The sequence below is a fragment of the Carcharhinus amblyrhynchos genome, chromosome 14 (assembly GCF_965287045.1).
Source record: "Carcharhinus amblyrhynchos chromosome 14, sCarAmb.v2.hapA, whole genome shotgun sequence".
Taxonomy (NCBI): domain Eukaryota; kingdom Metazoa; phylum Chordata; class Chondrichthyes; order Carcharhiniformes; family Carcharhinidae; genus Carcharhinus; species Carcharhinus amblyrhynchos.
Window position 1 is genome coordinate 38,970,394 of NC_137337.1, and position 18,615 is coordinate 38,989,008.

Consider the following 18,615-nt stretch of genomic DNA (forward strand, 5'->3'; position numbering starts at 1 on the left):
ATTTTTCTGTTTCACACTGAGTAACTCCAAGCTTGCGAGTGACAAGCAAAGCTCGTTCGTCACTTTCACCAATTATAAAAGCATTACTCATTCTACCTTGTTAGATGGGATGTACAGCAGATCTCAAATTTGAAGTAGACATACAATCAAAATACAATTCACAACAAAGTAGTGATCACTTACATTTTGTTGTTGATCTTCTCCCTTGCCCTTCTTAAAGGGCATATGGAGACATGCCAGCAAGTGTCAAAAGGATTTTCCACTGAGAGTAGTGATGCATTAAATCATAATATGTAAATGTATTACAGGCAGTTTAGAGGAACATTAAAAAAAGACTGCTTCCAGGTAAGTTCAGATGGCTCATTTCCAATGGAGTTAAAAGAGTAAGGGACAACTTGATTGAAATACAAGATTCTGAGCAGTCTTAAGGTGGATGTAGAATGGACTTGTGGGCAAGTCCAGGCCTAAAATTTAAAGGTTTTAGAATAAGTTGCCTTTTTAGGACATGAGAACTGTTGCAAGTTGTGCAACTTTGGAACACTGCCTCAATGTGTGATCATTGATTTTTTTTGAATGGCAGAGGTAGACTGAGGTTATTAGGGATAGATAGGAAAATGAAATTCAAATTCAATACAAGCAGATCAACTAGGATCTTATCAAATGGCACAGTTGAATGGCCTCTTTCTGCTCTTATTTTGCATGACTCAGACACAAGTGAGTTTACCCAGAGGGTGGTGAGGGATTGGAATGCCCTGCCTGCTGCAGTTGTAAGTGCGCCTAGTTTGGAGGCGTTTAAGAGATCCGTGGATAGGTTTATGGACGAAAAGGGATTGGTTTAGGTTAGTGGGTCATTGTTTTTTTTAAACTGGTCGGCGCAACATCGTGGGCCGAAGGGCCTGTTCTGCGCTGTAGTGTTCTATGTTCTACAACCAAATATTCACACACCACATTGCGGCCTACTGTAATATCCATATCAGCCTGATTTGGATATTTAACTTGCCACAGACTGGGGACTGAATTTGGAGAACTTTATAGTTTAGTATACTTCAGTTATTCACTGTCAAAGTCATCAGGGAAATTCTTCAGCAGATGCTTTTGAAGTCACAAGACTGGCCATTTGCAAAAGCATTCTTTGCTTAAAAGTGATACATGATGGATAGAGGTATTGTTTATAAAATGACTGGGCTGCAAGTAGGATTTGTCTGGGCAGAACAAACTGAATGGGCATGCAAGGTAGGTAGAAGAAATTTCCACTTAATTTGGAAAATTGAACAAGTCTTACTTTGCCAGCAATTTGGTCCAGGAAATACTGCAAAAAATTTTTAAATTAATTTTTAAAAATTTGAAAATACAATTGTAGAATATTTATTTACTCATTTTCTGCAACAGATGCCCTTCAAATTACGAACATTATTCTTAATTCTCAGCCATACAAATATTGTACAATACACGTTCAATACACTTCCCCACACATTGAAATCAGAAAAAATTGCATTGATGTGTAATTGGGTTTAATTCACAAAAGAACATTTTGTCTGTTTATGCTGCTTCAGAGAATGATATTGGAATCCCTGTTTCTGATTTACATTAGTTGAATCTCATTGCTTATTACTGATATTTGAAGATGGCACCTGATGAGAAAGGGCAACTCAGATAAACCTAGGGAATACAAGTGGGTAAAATGAAATATGAGAAAGAAAGCAGAAACTTAGGATTTTTCAGAGGCAACTGAACATTGATCTGATTGTCGGTACAGAGTAACAAATAGAAAAGGTTAATTCAAATTAAACTACAAGAGTAAAGTTGGGGATAAGTTCAGATTAGTAAAAAGAAAATCTAAGGTTGATACCAATAAGTTTTTCTAACAAGGAGTGAATAACACATGGAATTGAATTACTTAGGGTGGGGGAGAATCACAGTAGTTTGGTTGGATGAATTAAAATTGCTCAAAATTCCCATCCTCTGCAATATTTATTTTGTAAGTTGCAACATCAGGTGTAGTCCCAAGGAATGATTCCTTTATGTGCTCATCCACATTGTAATCGGTTCTTACGTAGATGTGTATGAATATCTGTAAAGGCATTCTTACTTTGCCATTACGCTTTCTTAAAGCCCTTCAAAATGGGATAGATGTTCTCAAATGCTTCATAGATCTCTGAACGGACTTTGGCACCTACAGGATAAACAAAATGTTTGAATGCTACAAAGTTATGTTAGGTATCAAATATTAAAACAACTTGAGTCCATGACAGTAAAACACCATCTTTACAGGCAGATTTCTACTCATTTCTGTCCTGGTTCCAAAACTGATCCTCCAGTTTGCACTTTTTGTGCAAACATTGTATTAAGTGAAATTAAGTGTGTTATAACTAAAATGGAGGAACTCATAATAAATGATGGTGAAAGGTTAAAATTGGGGACAAGCAGGAATGTGGTATTGTAGTTACAATCAGGTCAGTCATGATCTTACTGAATGGCTGAGCAGCCTACTCCTAATTAGTATGTTTGTACATAGAGGAAAAAAGGTGTGACCAAACAGGCCACTTAAAATGGTGATTTATAAAGCACTCTGGAACAATCGGGCAAGAACTAAAACAGCAAGCTGCTGCTTAAGACAGATAAACAGGCTGCAGCCTCAGATGACTGAATACACAGGATATGGGCCATCTCTAGGACAAAAGGGGACTTTCTGATCAAAATGGTTTACCAGACATAGGGGTGCCTTAACCCCAGCATCTACAGACATGGCTGTTGAGAACACATGTGGATGTGCCAGCATTGGACTGGGGTAAACACAGTAAAAAGTCTGACAACACCAGGTTTTAGTCCAACCGATTTATTTGATAGTAAACACACAAGCTTTTGAGGTTTCCCTCTTCGTCAGGTGAATGGAGAGTTCTGGCCTCAGACAGAGCATATAAAGCACAGACAGTTTAGAGATTACTGATTAGCGCATTCTAATCAGTGTCTGTGCTTTATATGCTCTGTCTGAGGCCAGAACTCTCCATTCACCTGACGAAGAGGGAAACCTCAAAAGCTTGTGCGTTTACTATCAAATAAATCGGTTGGACTAAAACCTGGTGTTGTCAGACTTTTTACTGTGTTGAGAACACAACCAGGGATTGGTGTGGCAGCACCTGATTCGGTGATCAAGTCCTGATTGATTGATAGGCAATGACCAAAAGGGGCATGAAAACCAATTGGATATAAAAAAGATGCTGCACAAGAGAAGCTCTCTCTCTCTGAGCCCATGAAATGAGCTACAACAATGGTGACCATTTCCAGCAACAACCAGCACAAGGAGAGCCATCATACCTCAAGGAAGACCAGAGCCAGAGTGTCAGACCAGACCAAAGGACCTGACTACAGAGACCAGCACAAAGGCCAATATCTGCCTGGGTACTTGCCAGTCACGCAAAAGTCAAGTCAAGGTTTAGTACTGGACTTTAACTTTAGTATTTCTGTAAGGTAACTTATTGTTGGTTGGGTGGATGATTGATTGTGTGTTTAAATAAATATTGTTGTACTAACAAGAAGTCTACTCTCAATACTTTGCCTACCATATAAGGGTTAAAACAGACTGTGCAGCAGGCACAGCAAAGGGATATGCAGAAACATTTTGGGTCAAACAAGATACATCAGTTAATTTCCATTATACGTATGATTTAGTTGTCTCTATTGCTTTTAGAGTAGTATTTTCGTTCATTGACGTTGTCTGCTTAAGAATTAAACATTTGCACAGAGCTCCAATTAGATGTGGGGAGATTCTTGTATAAATTACTGAAAATACTGCTGAAATATTATAGTCATTTCATAACTGCATAATTATTCACCAAATTGGTGTAAAATGAACAAACTCTGATAATCCTAATTTAGTCTTGTATTTTCTTTCTCAATCACCATTATATAGAACTGAGAACACAAGGTCTACAATATAGCTCAATACAAATTGATGTAAAACTGATTTTTATACACTTTAATTATTCCTTGCTGATCAAAATGAAATCAACTTGTTACTGATTCAAGTTCAGTAATTGATGTAAATTGAAATGGATCAATAAAAAAATCATTAACTGTTCTTAGCAGGTACAAGGCCATAAAAGGGTACTTGTATTATTTGGTTACAGCTATCTAAAGTCTCAACCACATTAGAAAGCAAAGGAGGTTGATCAAAAATATTTGAATAATTAGCACAAATTCAATTTACGAGTGTCCCAAGAATGCAATAGATCAATATAAAAAAAAGAGCCAGATTTATTTTACCTGTCAAAACCACTTTGCCAGAAACAAATATAAGCAGAACAATTCTTGGTTTGACCATCCTATAAATAAGACCTGGGAACAGTTCTGGTTCATAACTGGAAGTGAAAAGTAGCTGTGTTAATAAAAATTGGAAATATGGAGAGATCTTAAATTCAAGACTACTTGGGTCTAAACTGAGACCCGTACATTCAAGTTAATAGTTTGAACACATTCCAGCATTGATACGTGGTAATTTGACCATCTTTCTATGGCTTTATTTTCAAATATATTGGGAATAAAAATATGAATTTTGTACTATGTTAGGAAGATGGAAAGAAAGTAAAAGAATTGGATACATAAACTGATCGGGATTTAGCTGCACTGAGGACTGGAGATGCAGATCAACCTAGTAACTGGGTTAAATGGATAATGTTGGGGGTTTTAATGTTCAGCCTTTAAGCACAACCATTTTCCTTTAAGTAACCAGACCAAGTCAGAGTTCTTAAAGATAAAAGCAAAATATACAGATGCTGGAATCTGAAACAAAAACAGAAAATGCTGGCTCTATTCTCTTCCCACAAATGATATCATACCTGCTGAGATTTTCCAGCATATTGTGTTTTTTAGTTCTCTTAACAACTGTTTTAATTTCAAACTATAATGAAGACACTGCAAAGTCAGAGTACAGAATTCAGGAATACACAAGCAGTTATAGTTTCAAATGTGACTACAAGTAATTAATACATAAGATTTTATCTATTCATAGCAATTAAGGTTACATCATGGATAAGATGCAGATATTAAAACCAAATCACAATCATTGTACATATGCTTAATATCCAATTAACATGAAGACTTAATCATATTTAGCTGACCTAATTCATCATTGATGTCCCAATTTGCGGCTATCACACCATCCTCCCACGTCCACATGTTTGATTTAATGAATTATCTCAGATTAAATGCCTTGAAGCTTTATCTGTGTCGACTTTTTATTAAGACTTCTGAATTTTCTCATAGCAGCTTATTGTATGATTAACTCTTTTAGCTACTTTATTAAGCTAAGTGCAGACTAACAGTTTAGGGACCTAGATCATAGCTATGCCCTATTATAAAACAGAGCTCTTAGAATCAAGCTGTTGTGCAGGAAAAAAAAACAGAAGAGGGTAGTCCCTAAATAGGGAAGTCACAAGAACATTAAACTAGGTCATTAATAGGGGGTAGGGCTCAGTAGAAGTTAGTAAATTTTCTAAAACCAGAGTAGAGAGTATGGAAATTGGCAGGAATAAAACTTCAGGCACAACAGATAAAAGGGACAACTATTGAGTGAGAGAGAGAGAGAGAGAGAGGGGTGGGGGTGGGGGGCGCGAGGGAGGGAGAGAGAGATGGGGGGGGGCGGAGGGAGAGAGAGGGGGAGAGAGAGGTGGGGGGGGCGGAGGGAGAGAGAGAGAGAGAGAGAGAGAGGTGGGGGGGAGGGAGAGAGAGAGAGGTGGGGGGGAGGGAGAGAGAGAGAGGTGGGGGGGGGTTGTGAGAAACACAGCTCACAGTTAAACAATTTAGTCAAGTCAAGTCAAGTCAAGTCAAGTCAAGTTCTGAAGGAGCAAGATTTTATTTGACGTTCTTGCAAGACTGGGTGTCTAGCAAAATAGGCACACCTCACATAAATTTGCAGCACATTTTATACTTTTTTTTACAAGCATTGTAATGGCTTTGCAATGTGATGTTCTCTCCTAATTGGTGGTCCCTGTCCCATCTATGTGTTGACATTCTCCTATTGGCTCAAGGTGCCCTAAGTTCCTATCACCTCCTGTTATCACAAGAGTGCATTAGCAAACTCATCCATCTTATCCAATACTGTTACATGTCCAGTTCAGATTGGCAGTAATCAATCCTTTGCCAACTTAATCACTGCTGTCCCGACTATCTCAGTGACCCCTTCCCCCTTTTATGCTTAGTTGTATAAACAACACATCTTGCAGACCATTTGCTTTTTATAACGTGGGCCTCTTACATTCCTGCAGGATGTGGTGTATGCTTCACTGCACATCACATCTCTGATGTTATCTCTACATTACAGGCAGTCTTTTTATTATCCCTAATTATTGCTGTGTTAGCAGCATCGAACCTTATGTCCTATGTTTGTGACTAAACTCAGTTGTTTCCATAAAGTGGGTTATCAATATGCCTAACTATATCCAATCTATTTAACTTCAAGCTATTTCTCTATGCTCTACAAATATATGTGTTAACAACATCTTTACCTATTGCTCACAGGGGGGAGGGGACAGGAGGGAGGGAGGGGGAGAGAGAGAGAGAGAGAGAGAGAGACACAGAGAGAGGTGGGGGGAGGGGAGGGGGAGAGAGAGAGAGAGAGAGAGAGGGTGGGAGGGAGTGGAGAGAGAGAGAGAGAGAGAGGTGGGGGGGGGGGGGGGGGAAGAGAGGGAGGGAGGGTGCTGTATCCAAAATATATATAGTATACAGAACAAGGTAAAAATGAGTTGGAAGCACACATTGGAGGTAGAATGTGTGCACCACAGATGTGGCTGCAAGGGGATCAGAGGTCAGATCTGAATATCCAAGGATGTGTCTTATTGAAAAGTCAGGAGTAGAGTTCCTTGTTGGTAAGAAATCAAATCATTAGCAAGAAGTGATAGGGTTGGATGGTGTAGAATCTGCACGAGTAGAGTTGAGGAATTGCAAAGGATAAAAAGACCGTGGTGGAAGTTATGTACAGGCCCTCTAGTAGTAGTCAGGATGTCAGACAGAAAATAAATCAGGAGATAGAAAGGCATGTAAGAAAGACAATATTACAGTAATCATTGGGGTGGGGGGGGGGAGGAATGTCAATATGCAGGTGGACTGCGAAAAACAAGTTGGAGCAGACCCCAAGATAAAAGAATTTGTAAAACATCTGTAGGATGGTTTTTTTGGAGCAGCTTGCGCTAGAGCCCACTAGAGAACAGATCTGATGTATAATGAGGCAGACTTGATCTGGGAACTTAAGGTGAAAGAACCCCAGGCAGGGGGGCACTGTGACCACAATGATAGAATTCACCTTGTAGTTTGAGGGGGAAAATGTTGAAATTGGATACAACAATGCTACTATTGAGTTAAAAGGAAACAAGGCCATGAGGGAGGAGCTGGCCAGATTTGATTAAAAAGGGAGCCTAGCAGGAAAGGCTGTGGAACAACAGTGGCAGGAATTTTTGGGGATAATCCAGAAGGCACACAAATCATGTAAAGGGGAAGACAAGGCAACCATGGCTGACAAGGGAAGTCAGGGATAGCATAAAAGAGCATACTGTGATAAGAGGAATAGTGGAAAGCCAGAGAATTGGGAATGCTTTAAAAGCAAGTAGAGGATAACTAAAGAATGAAGATGAAACATGAAGGTAAACTAGCAGCATAAGAGAAGACTGCAAGAGGTTTTTTTTTTAAGATGTATAAAATGATGAGAGGCAAGAATGGACATTAGGCTGCTGGAAAATGAGGCTGGAGTAGTCATACTTCATACAACGATATAGTTGTACAAAGAAATAGCAGAGGAACTGAATGGATACTTTGTATCAATCTTCACAGTGGAAGACACCAGTAATGTAGTGGCTATCCTAGGGAGATAGTGCCAGGGAAGCTGAAAAGGTGTGAAGGTGGATAAATCACCCAGACCAGATGGACTACACCCTACAGTTCTGAAGGAGATAGCGGAGGCATTGGTGGTGATCTTTCAGGAATCAGATCAGGGAAAGTCCTAGAGGATGGAAAAACAATGTTTAAGGGACAGAGGAAGGCAGAAGATGGGAAACTACAGGCCAATTAGCCTGACCTCAGTTGTGGGCAAGATTGAAATTGCAGAGTACTTGGAAATGCATGGTTAAAATAGGGCTGAGTTGGCATAACTTCATCAAAGAGACATGTCTGACAAATGCATGAGAATTCTTTGAGGAGGTAATGAAGTTAGACAAGAGAGCCAGGGGACATGATTTATTTGTATTTCCTGAAAGCCTTTGATAAAGTCCTTACAGGAGGCAACTAAATAAGCTAAGAGCCAATGGTGTTAGAGGCAGGGTACTGGCATGGAAAGATTGGCTGACAGGCAGAAGGCAGAGTGGGAATAAGTGCATCTTTTTCAGGGTGGCAACTGACTAGTAGTGTTCCACAGGGGTCAGTATTGGAACTACAACTTTTCATTATTTAATGATCTAGAAGATGGAATGGAGGGCATGGTTGCTAAATTCACTGATGATACAAAGATATATAAAAGGGACAGGTGGCGTTAGGGAAGTGGGGAGGTTACTCATTCTCCTCGTTTGTCTGTTATTCTGCAAAGAGGTGGCGGTGTGAGGTTATGCACTTTGATAGTAAGAGGCATAGGCAGTTTTCTAAATGGGGAAAGGCTTTGGAAATGTGAAGCCCTGGTTCAGGACTAACATGCAGGTTCATCTGGCAATTAGAAAGGCAAATTCAATGTTTGCATTCATTTCTGGAGGGATGTACTGCTGATGCTGTATAAGGCTCTGGTCAGGCCCCCATCTGAAATATTGTAAGCAGTTTTGGGCCTCATATCCAAGGAAGGATATGTTGACCTTGGAGGGAATCCAGAGGTAGTTCACAAGAATGATCCGAGAAATGAAAGGTTTGTCATATGAGGAGTGGTTGAGTCTGGGTCTATACTCGGAGTTTAGTAGGAGGGGGGATTTAATTGAAACTTAGAATATTGAGGGGCCTAAATAGAGCAGACATGAATAGGATGTTTCCACTAGTGGGAGACTAGAACTCAAGGGCACAACCTCAGAATGAAGAGACACTCCTTTAAAAGTGAGGAGGAATTTCTTCAGCCAGAGATTAGTGAATCTGTGGGACCCATTGCCACAGAGGAAGCCAGATCATTGAGTGTCTTTAAGACAGATAGATTGATCAGGAACCTATCAAGGGATTAAGGATTACAGGGAGCAGGCAGGAGAATGAGGATGAGAATCAATCAGCCATGGTTGAATGGCAGAGCAGACTTGATGGGCCGAATGGCCCAATTCTTCTCAGCTTTTGGTCTTGAATCGGTGTCGCCACCGCCACCGCCACCACTCCTTCCTTAAAACTAGAAGTGTTCCCAAAAGAAAGCCACAGATCCTGTGCGGTAAATTGCTGGATTTGGCTCCTAGTCATAAAACCTATGAGATGTTGTATTCTCAGAGGTTAGTAGACAGATTTAGATTGGGTGTCAGGGGTTGCTTCCAAGTATACTGTCTGAAGTAACCATTGTGTTAATTGCAAATATTGTTCTTTACTGTTGCCTTGTGTTTTAAAGTTTAATAAATGTTCAATTTGAATAAATTGAAAGACTGACCTCTTTCCTCACATTTTAGCCAAAAAAAGTTAAGGACCAGTGTTCTGGGATTTCCTTGCACCCATCAGTGAGGTGCAAACCAACTGTGACCTTAATCAAGGAAATTGAAGGACAAACCTTGTCACAGTCATGCAATGCTTGTTGACTACTTCTGGCCGAGTCCTTGGGCTCAGTTCATTCAGTTGACCAAGTGGTGAATAATATACATTGTCTTAAGAGTCAATGTTTAAAATTGGAATGAAGAAATTCACGGTTGTTAACAGATGTGAGAAAAATCTTTAGTTGTAAAAGAATGTGGGATAGATGGTTTGAAACTAAATAGTTAAATGTAGTCCATGTCCCAAAGTTCGTGGCCAATTGGAAGAAAATATGGCAAAGATAAAAAAGGAACAAAAATCTTTGATTTAACAGTATAAGTGGAATGAAACAAGTAACCACAGTCCATTAAGTGACCAGAATGACCCATGTAAGATTGCAATCATTAATACTTTGATCACAAGTTCACATGCACATTGCCAGAACAATCAAATGCTTTGTAAAAACACTGACATACATTTGTATTCATGCATGCAATTTGAGTAGGCCAGAATGAATGCCAAACCTGTATACTGCTATACACCCAATGCCCCCAAATAAAGTTAGTAAAATCAGGCCAATCCAAGAATAACGAGCAAGCAAGAGTCCAAAACACACACATGTGCAGTAATAACAGATGTTTAGGTATTTAATGGAGAATTAAATACAAGTGGAGAAAAGTTATTTAAACGTACTTCCTAAAATAATATGCATTTACTTCCCAACTCAGATAATGACCCAGCTTTCAAATACCCATTATCTGTATGTGACAAGGTGAATGTTGACAGGGAAGAAACTAGCATTTATATGCTACCTTAATAGTTCATTTGAACTGCAGAAGCATTGCCCACAGTGAGTAATGAAATAGAATAAAATGAGTTATATCATTTAGGTCATGCTTGTTGTGGGACAAATGTAGACCAGAGACAAGGAGGATACCCAATTAGCAATTAATGCTATATTTACCTGGGCAAACCTGGGTTTAATCACTTCCTTTGAACTGAACAGAAGTACATCCAACTTAGATTGTGCAAAGTTTCTTGCATGAAATTTGAACCCACCATCTTCTAGACTCCATAGAAATAGCACCACAAAATGAGCCAAGGTGACAACAGAATTCAATAAAGCCAGAACCACATGTTGAAAATTTTAAGCAATAGTCCAGGTGAAAATAAATTGGCTTTTGTTTTTAAAGCAACCTGGAGATTTAAGACAGCTGAAGACCACCAAAATAGCCATTTAATAAGATTAATAAAATTTTAAATGTCTTAATTAATACTGACCATTAGACTATTTGCTGATGCTTTTGCTAGTTCAAGGTGTCTAAAACACCAAAATAAAATTTCTAACTTTTTTTTTAAGAAAAAGTCATTGCTAATACAGCAAAGTTATGGGAAAACGGGACACTAATTAGTCTTTACAGCATCTACTCAGTCCATTCACTCCAAACTGCTCCGTTCAGCGATCCAGCTAGCCCCTGTATGATAAATTATGGGAACAGCTTTTCTTTGTCAACCTCAAAATCAATCAAATTTCCTCTCGATTCCTTTGCTCAAAAGGAGAGCTACTCCAGCTTTTCCACTTTGGTTCCATTCCAGTAAAATTCTCTTCACCCTTGCAAGGGCCTCATATCCTTCTGTGGTGACCATAACTGGGTGTAACATTCTACTTGTGACAACTAAAGTTTCATAAAGGTTGACCATATCTCCCGTTTTTATGCTCAATATCTCTGTAAAGTCCAAGACAGGGATATTCTCTATGGAGCTAAACCCCAATATTTTTCTGTCTCTGCACATTTTAGAACAATGCCATAGCATCTGTATTGCTTCTCCTTTTCTAATCAAGGGCATTAAATTCTCTGGTAACCTGCATCTTGTTACCAACCAACTTGAACATCTTCACTATTTGCCACAAGTTTGCTATTATTAGCTCAAACTTTACTCAAGTCTTGTGTAATACTTTATCTTTTGGAAAGTCCATGTACTCTCATCAACTCTTACCTTATCAAAACACTCCAGGTTAGTTAAACACCAATTGTCCTCAACAAATCCATGCTAGATTTTTTGATAACAAATTAGAAAAGAGAGAAACTGCTGAAAACAAGAATGACACCAGTCAACTCTTAATTCCAAGTTACTAGTGCAGAAAAACACTAAATTTTCACTTTGCTTGTTGTATTATTTGCTCAATTCAAAAAAATTTTTTTCTTCAACAAGTTGAATTTACTAACTTGGATTTACTGAAGTTGATACTGAGAACAATACTCTAGATAAGGCCAAACCAATGTCATGTATACAAGACCTCCTTGCTTTTGTACACTATCTCCCTATTAAACTATATTCTTAACCCATCCTGCCACGTTCAATGATTTATGCAGAAATATACCAAGGAATACTGATGCTCTATTCAATTGACAGCAAATGCAAGGTTAATACAAAATAAGCTATTAGTAGTTGAGAGAGACTTGAAATATCATGGGGGAATTGTTGATTTGTGTAATAAGCAATTGATTTGGTTGGTCTGAATTAGAAGTGAAATGAATTCATTTTATAGAAGAGAACCCTTCAGACTAGCTGGAGTAAAAGAGGTGTAATTCATATTCCAGTGGTCTGAAATATTTGTAACAGCATCTCCAGTGTACAGTTGTATTTTTTCCTTTCATCTCAAATTGTTCCCAAACTTGCTGAACTATAAGCAGATGTAGGGGAAATCAGTAGTGCAGCTCCTTAACTAATGAGATTTAAAGGACTGTGAAACACAGTTCATCATTCAGCACCCCTTGTCATTAGGGGAAAGAAAGATTGGGTTGAGAGAAAAAAACTAGAAAATGTTAAACTTGAAAATGACAATTTTAAATTCAACAATTCACTCTGAAGGAATGAAATTCCAGTTTAAAATTGTTTTGGACCAGAAAGAGATTGATGGATAGCTATTATTATAGATACTTAAAACAGTTCAAGTTTAGTAACTCAGAATTTAAGAGTGGCTTATTGTCTGTTGGGGATCCAGACAGATTGGTTTTGTTTGAACATAAGAACATAAGAAATAGGAGCAGGAGTAGGCCATCTAGCCCTTCAAGCCTGCCCCGCCATTCAATAAGATCATGGCTGATCTGTGGTAGCTCAGTTCCACTTTCCCGCCCTCTCCCCATAACCCTTAATCCCCTCTCTTATCAAGAACCCATCAACCCGCTTCTTAAAAATATTTAGCGAGGCAGCCTCCACCACTTCAACGGGCAGAGAATTCCAGAGATTCACCACCCTTTGAGTGAAGAAGTTCCTCCTCAACTCCGTTCTAAACCGCCTCCCCTTTATCTTGAGGCTGTGCCCCCTAGTCCTACTGTCTTTTTTGAGCGGGAAGAGTCTCTCCACCTCTATCCTATCCATCCCATTCATCATCTTATACGTCTCAATGAGATCTCCCCTCATTCTTCTAAACTCTAACGAGTACAAGCCCAGTTTATTCAGCCTCTCCTCATAGCTCAATCCCCTCAACTCCGGTATCAGCCTAGTAAACCTCCTCTGCACTCCCTCCAGGGCCAAAATATCCTTGCGCAGGTGCGGCGCCCAAAACTGCACACAGTACTCCAGCTGCGGCCTCACCAATGCCCTATACAGCTGCAGCAAGACCTCCCTACTTTTATATTCAATCCCCCTCGCTATGAAGGCCAGCATCCCATTAGCCTTCCTGACCACCTGCTGCACCTGCAAGCTGGGTTTTTGCGACTCATGCACAAGGACCCCGAGGTCCCTCTGCACCGTCGCCTGCTGCAGTTTTTCGCCACGTAAGTAATAGTCCTTCCTACCATTCTTCCTACCAAAGTGGACCACCTCACACTTGCCAACATTAAATTCCATTTGCCATTTCCTGGCCCATTCGCCCAGCCTATCTAGATCCTTCTGCAGACTCTCCACACCCTCCGCACAATTTGCCTTTCCCCCAATCTTGAGCATTTAATTGCAGTTTGCTTCATCCAGATTTTGCAAGTTAACAGCTCAAGAGACTTTTAAAAACTCTGGATTATGTAAAGTAAATCTGAATGAAACCTCAATCATGATGATGAGAAAGTGGTTGTTTCTGTTCAATTGTTAAAGCAGATGGTTGCTTGTTTGAGAGAAGACAAACACGTAATTGTATTTAAAGGAAGTACAAATGTGAACGTATCAAAAATAAACTTTATACTGTGTTTGTGTAGAACATTAACACTTGAATTCTCATGATGGCACCAAGGCTGCTTCAGTGTCAGGGATCCAGGTTTGATTCATAGCTTGGGTCATTATCTGTGTGGAGTCTGCACATTCTCCCAATATCTGCATGGGTTTCCTCTGGGTACTTCAGTTTTTTCCCGTAGTCCAGAGATGTGCAAGATAGGTGGATTGGCCATGATCAATTGCCCCTTAGTGACAGAAGGATTAGCAGGATAAATATATGGGGTTACAGGGATAGGGCCTGAGTGGGGCAGTTGGCTGTGCAGGTCTTCTTCTGCACTGTAGGGATTCTGTGTAAAAATTGGGTTTTGCCTATATTTTTGGTCACAGGTAATGGTATAATTACATTTAAACCATTCATCAAATTTGTTAAAATTATACAGACAAAGAATATGCAGTAAAGATGTGCAGGTTAGGTGGATTAGCCATGCTAAATTGCTCCTTAGTGTCAGGGGAATCATTGGGGTAAACATGAGGTTATAGGTATAGGGCCTGGATGGGATTGGCATCAATGCATGCTTGATAGGCTGAAATGCCTTTTGCATTCTAGGGATTCTATAGAACAATGCAAATTTAAATTCTCATTTGTTGCAAGGTAAATAATTTGTACCAATGTCAAGTTCAGCTTTGGTCCTTTGTCAAAGGAAAGTTCATCATACAGAAATTGAAAAATATGACGACGCTGACTGCAGTCTATGTTAGTCTGTCATTCAGCATCCTGAACTGGAGTCAGCCTTATGGCAGACACATTTTGTCCACAGGGGGAGATGTCTCAAGGTCATTCAAATGGAGATGCCAGTGTAGTGCAAAGTTGTAAACAAATCAACTACCTGTACTAAGTATTGTAAACCAATAAGCTGATCCAGACTGGTTCACTGGCACTGTTGCAATTGACCTACCTGGCTCAAAAGACTGTAGTATCTGGTTTCTTTTTACATGCTCCAGATTTCACCACCCCTTCCCCGCAACCAAAATGTCCTGTGTAGGAGATTCCAGTTGAACAAGTGTCGAAATTATTTGGCAAATTGCAGTTGTGTGCTTGAAATGCTATTCCAACAGCCATTTGGGCTTTTAAAAGCTTATCCTGATGCCAACTGCCACAAAGCGTTTCAGTAGCTTGATTTAATTGAAATATAGACACCCTTCTTTCATTAAACAGCACTAACCCCACGTGAGTGCACACAGACATTTCTGATATTATTACACAATGGCTTCAAACAATGTACTAGGAACTAAACATTGGACTCAATGCTTATTCTGGTCAAAACGAGGAAGATAGCAAAAATTTCCCTGTTGGTCTTGCATGAATACAGATGTACCCACATTGGTGAATCATTGAGGAGTAAAAATGAGTTGAACAAAATAATTTCTGGGACACAGGCTGAGCTTTGAGGACTGAAGCAGCTGTGATCTGTCAAAACAGCAACAAGGGAGCAGAGGGCAAATAATAGTTTGCTCAGTAGTAAGCATAAAAAAATTATATTACCTACCATAGATATCAACAAGCCAACTTTTGAAGCCTCAAATTTTTTCTCCCCCAGAGAACAGGGGCAATGGATAAGCAAAAGAGTGAACAACTGTTATAGGTGGTCACCATTTTGCAATCTCATCAGCATTCAAATGAAAGTAATGGGCATCTTAAATCCCCATGCTTCTTCACAATGCAGCTTTTATTGCCCATTTGATCTCTCCTCCACGAGATAAGGCAACAGCAAGTAAAACATGCATTTGAGGGGTGAAAACTTAAAGTTGACTACTAGCACGAGTGTAACATGTCATGGTCAAAAAGACCAATTTACATGCCAAGTAAACCTATAGAACATTATTGCTGGGTCAATTTATACACCATGACTTACATTATTCCCACCATGGTTCCATGCCTTAAATAAAAAGTGACTTGATTTATTATTGTCATACGTATTAGCATACAGTGAACACTGCTATACAGACAAAGCATACCAATCATAGAGAAGGAAAGCAGAGTGCAGAATGTAGTGTTACAGTTATAACCAGAGTGTAGAGAATGATCAACTTAATGCAAGGTAGGTCCATTCAAAAGTCTGATGGCAGCAGGGAAGAAGCTGCTCGAGTCAGTTGGTATGTGACCTCAGATATTTGTATCTTTTTCCTGACATAAGGTGGAAGAGACAATGTTGGGGATGTGTGGAGTCCTTAATTATGCTGGCTGCTTTACCAAGGGAGCGGGAAGTGTAGACAGTCAATGGATGGGAGGCTGGTTTGCGTGATGGATTAGGCTATGTTCTTGACCTTTTGTAACTCCTTGCTGCCTTGGGCAGAGCAGCAGCCAGACCAAACTATGATACAAAATAGAAAGCATTCTTTCTGGTTGTATCTGTAAAAGTTAGAGCCGTGGCTGACAAGTATAGATATCATCAATAGAGATATAGTTCTACATATTTCCAACAAAAAGATATTAGAAAGTGCAAGAAGTTTGATATCTTTAATTGAAAAAAATTAGACACAGGAGGCAAAATGGCCTCCTTTTAAGGCCTAAATTTGATGGTACTACTGAAAGATTTCAGTTGTTACTTGGGTGACTAAAATGTTGACTGAATAACCTAGTTATTTTGGTTACTTGCTGCCAGGTTCTCAATTTTCTCTCCGAGATGTTTTCCCATCAGCATGTTCAAAATTCAGGTGCAACAGCATGTTTTCTGGCTCTGCATTATAAAAAGGACAAGGAAACATGAGCAAGGTGCATTTTTCACACGAAGCAATGTTGCATCTACCCTCAAAACACACAAGAAACATCAAATTGGAAATAAGCCTTAGGAATGCAAGATTTACAAAGGTAGCAGGAGCCTACTCATTTTTATGCTTAAATTCACTGTGGCCTTGACCCCACCTATGATAGCCTCCTCCAGCCTAGTCTGCTCAAACTTCTGCATTTCTCCAACTCAAGCTTCATTCTCTTCATACCATCACTGACAATCATGTTCTCATCTATTTATTCACTAAGATTTCTCTTTCCATTTCCCTCCATAAAACTCAAACTTTTAGTCACCCTTCCTAATATGAGGGAGTGTTGATATGTCCAATTATGCTTTGCAAAGTGCCTTAGGATATAAATGCACTATACAAGCACAAGGAGCATGTTTCAAGGAATATATTAAAAATAACTCACTAATGTAATCAAAAATTGGGGAAACAAATCTGTCACAGAAGTAGAAACAATTAGTCCAGTCATGGAAATAGAAGGGAAGTTGCTTTGTCATGATCAAAGCTTAAGTTATTGGACCTCCGCAAATTAAAAACAAGAATCCCTTAAAATGTAAGCGCTTTCAAAAGTTTCCAAATTTAGTTTCTAGTTCAACTAGTTAAAAGTTCTCATTGATTCATACAAAAAATGGTTTGTTATGTTTTATATGGAATGATGATTGTAAAATTTGCTTCAGTTCTTGGCCACAACAGAAGTTGGAGGTATTTTAAAATAAACAAACTTTGGAGAACAGTCAAATCATTTGCCCCCTTGGGAGGGAACAATGATTACTTAAGCTTAGTAGTCAGTTTAACTGGATATTTTCAACTGTGATTTATTTTCATGCATTGGTAAGCCAAAGATTTTTTTTTAAAAACAATGATACATCGTGCAGTCAGCAATGTTAGTTGGATTTTGCCTCATACAACTGTCATTGTTGAAACAACAAGTGCAGTGATGCAAATATTACATCTTAGATATGCCTAATCTTTATTTCTGGCAATCAATAGCCAGAATTTTCCAGCTGTTCATACCAGTGGGATCTGGTCCTGTTGACACCACACTCCCAAGGGATTCCCAGTGGTAAAAGGACAGTCAGTCGTAAACCCTGTTGACAATGGCAGGACCAGAAGATCCCACTGCTGGCCAATAGTGAGCTACCTTTGTAGAACACAGTGAATTGTGGAGAAAGCTCACCAGCAAATGGTGATAGGATTAGAGTCAAGTTTACTCTGAAAGGTTAAGAGAAAAGATAACATTGTGACCCTGTTGTGCTTGGGGATTGTTGCATGGATCCTGGAGAAGTTAATGACTGAATGGTGTGCAAACATTCTTCAATAAATGCAAGGTGATGCATTGATGGATTGAGTAAGTCCTGCACTGCTTCAGTTAACGGTAGGGTGTTGGGGAAAGAGTTACAGAACAGAGATCTAGGGGTACATGTTCATAGCTCCTTGAAAGTAAAGTCACAGATGGACAGAGTGGTGAAGACTGCATTCAGCAGGCTTAGTTTCATTGGTCAGAACACTGACTACAGGAGTTGGGACATCTTGAAGCTGTGCACGACATTGGTATGGCCACACTTGGAATACTGTGTAGAGTTCTGGTCACCCATTATAGAAAAGGATATTAAAACTAGAAAGAGTGCAGAAAAGATTTACTAGGATGCTACCCAGACTTATGAAGGGCTGGAATTCTTTTCTGTGGAGCGTAGGAGGCTGAGGGATGATCTTAGAGGTCTACTAAAATAACGAGGGGCATAGATCAGCTCGATAGTCAATATCGTTTCCCAAAGGTAAGGGGCTCTAAAACTAGAGCACATAGGTTTAAGGTAAAGGGAGAGATACAAAAGTGTCTAGAGGGGCAATTTTTTTTTACCCCCCCCAACCCCCAAAGCAGTCGTAAAGTGGGTAAAATTTTATCTTTTAAAAAGTATTTAGACAGTTACATGGGTAAGATGGATATGGAGGGATATGGGCCAAATGTGGGTAATTGGGACTAGCTTAGGGGTTTAAAAAAAAAAGGCATGG

The 18,615-nt window shown here is 39.4% G+C and overlaps 1 protein-coding gene across 1 annotated transcript in view; it reads right to left on the reverse strand.

Moving 5' to 3' along the window:
• Positions 1-1,471: 1,471 nt before the first annotated feature.
• Positions 1,472-18,615, reverse strand: part of tbpl2 (TATA box binding protein like 2) — a 34,093-nt gene continuing 16,949 nt past the window's right edge. The window contains exons 6-7 of the mRNA XM_080201989.1: positions 4,264-4,358; positions 1,472-2,173 (exon numbers count right to left, since the gene is read on the reverse strand). Of these exons, the coding sequence (XP_080058115.1) occupies positions 2,097-2,173; positions 4,264-4,358 (172 nt within the window). The 3' untranslated portion in view covers positions 1,472-2,096. The remainder of the gene's footprint in view (positions 2,174-4,263; positions 4,359-18,615) is intronic.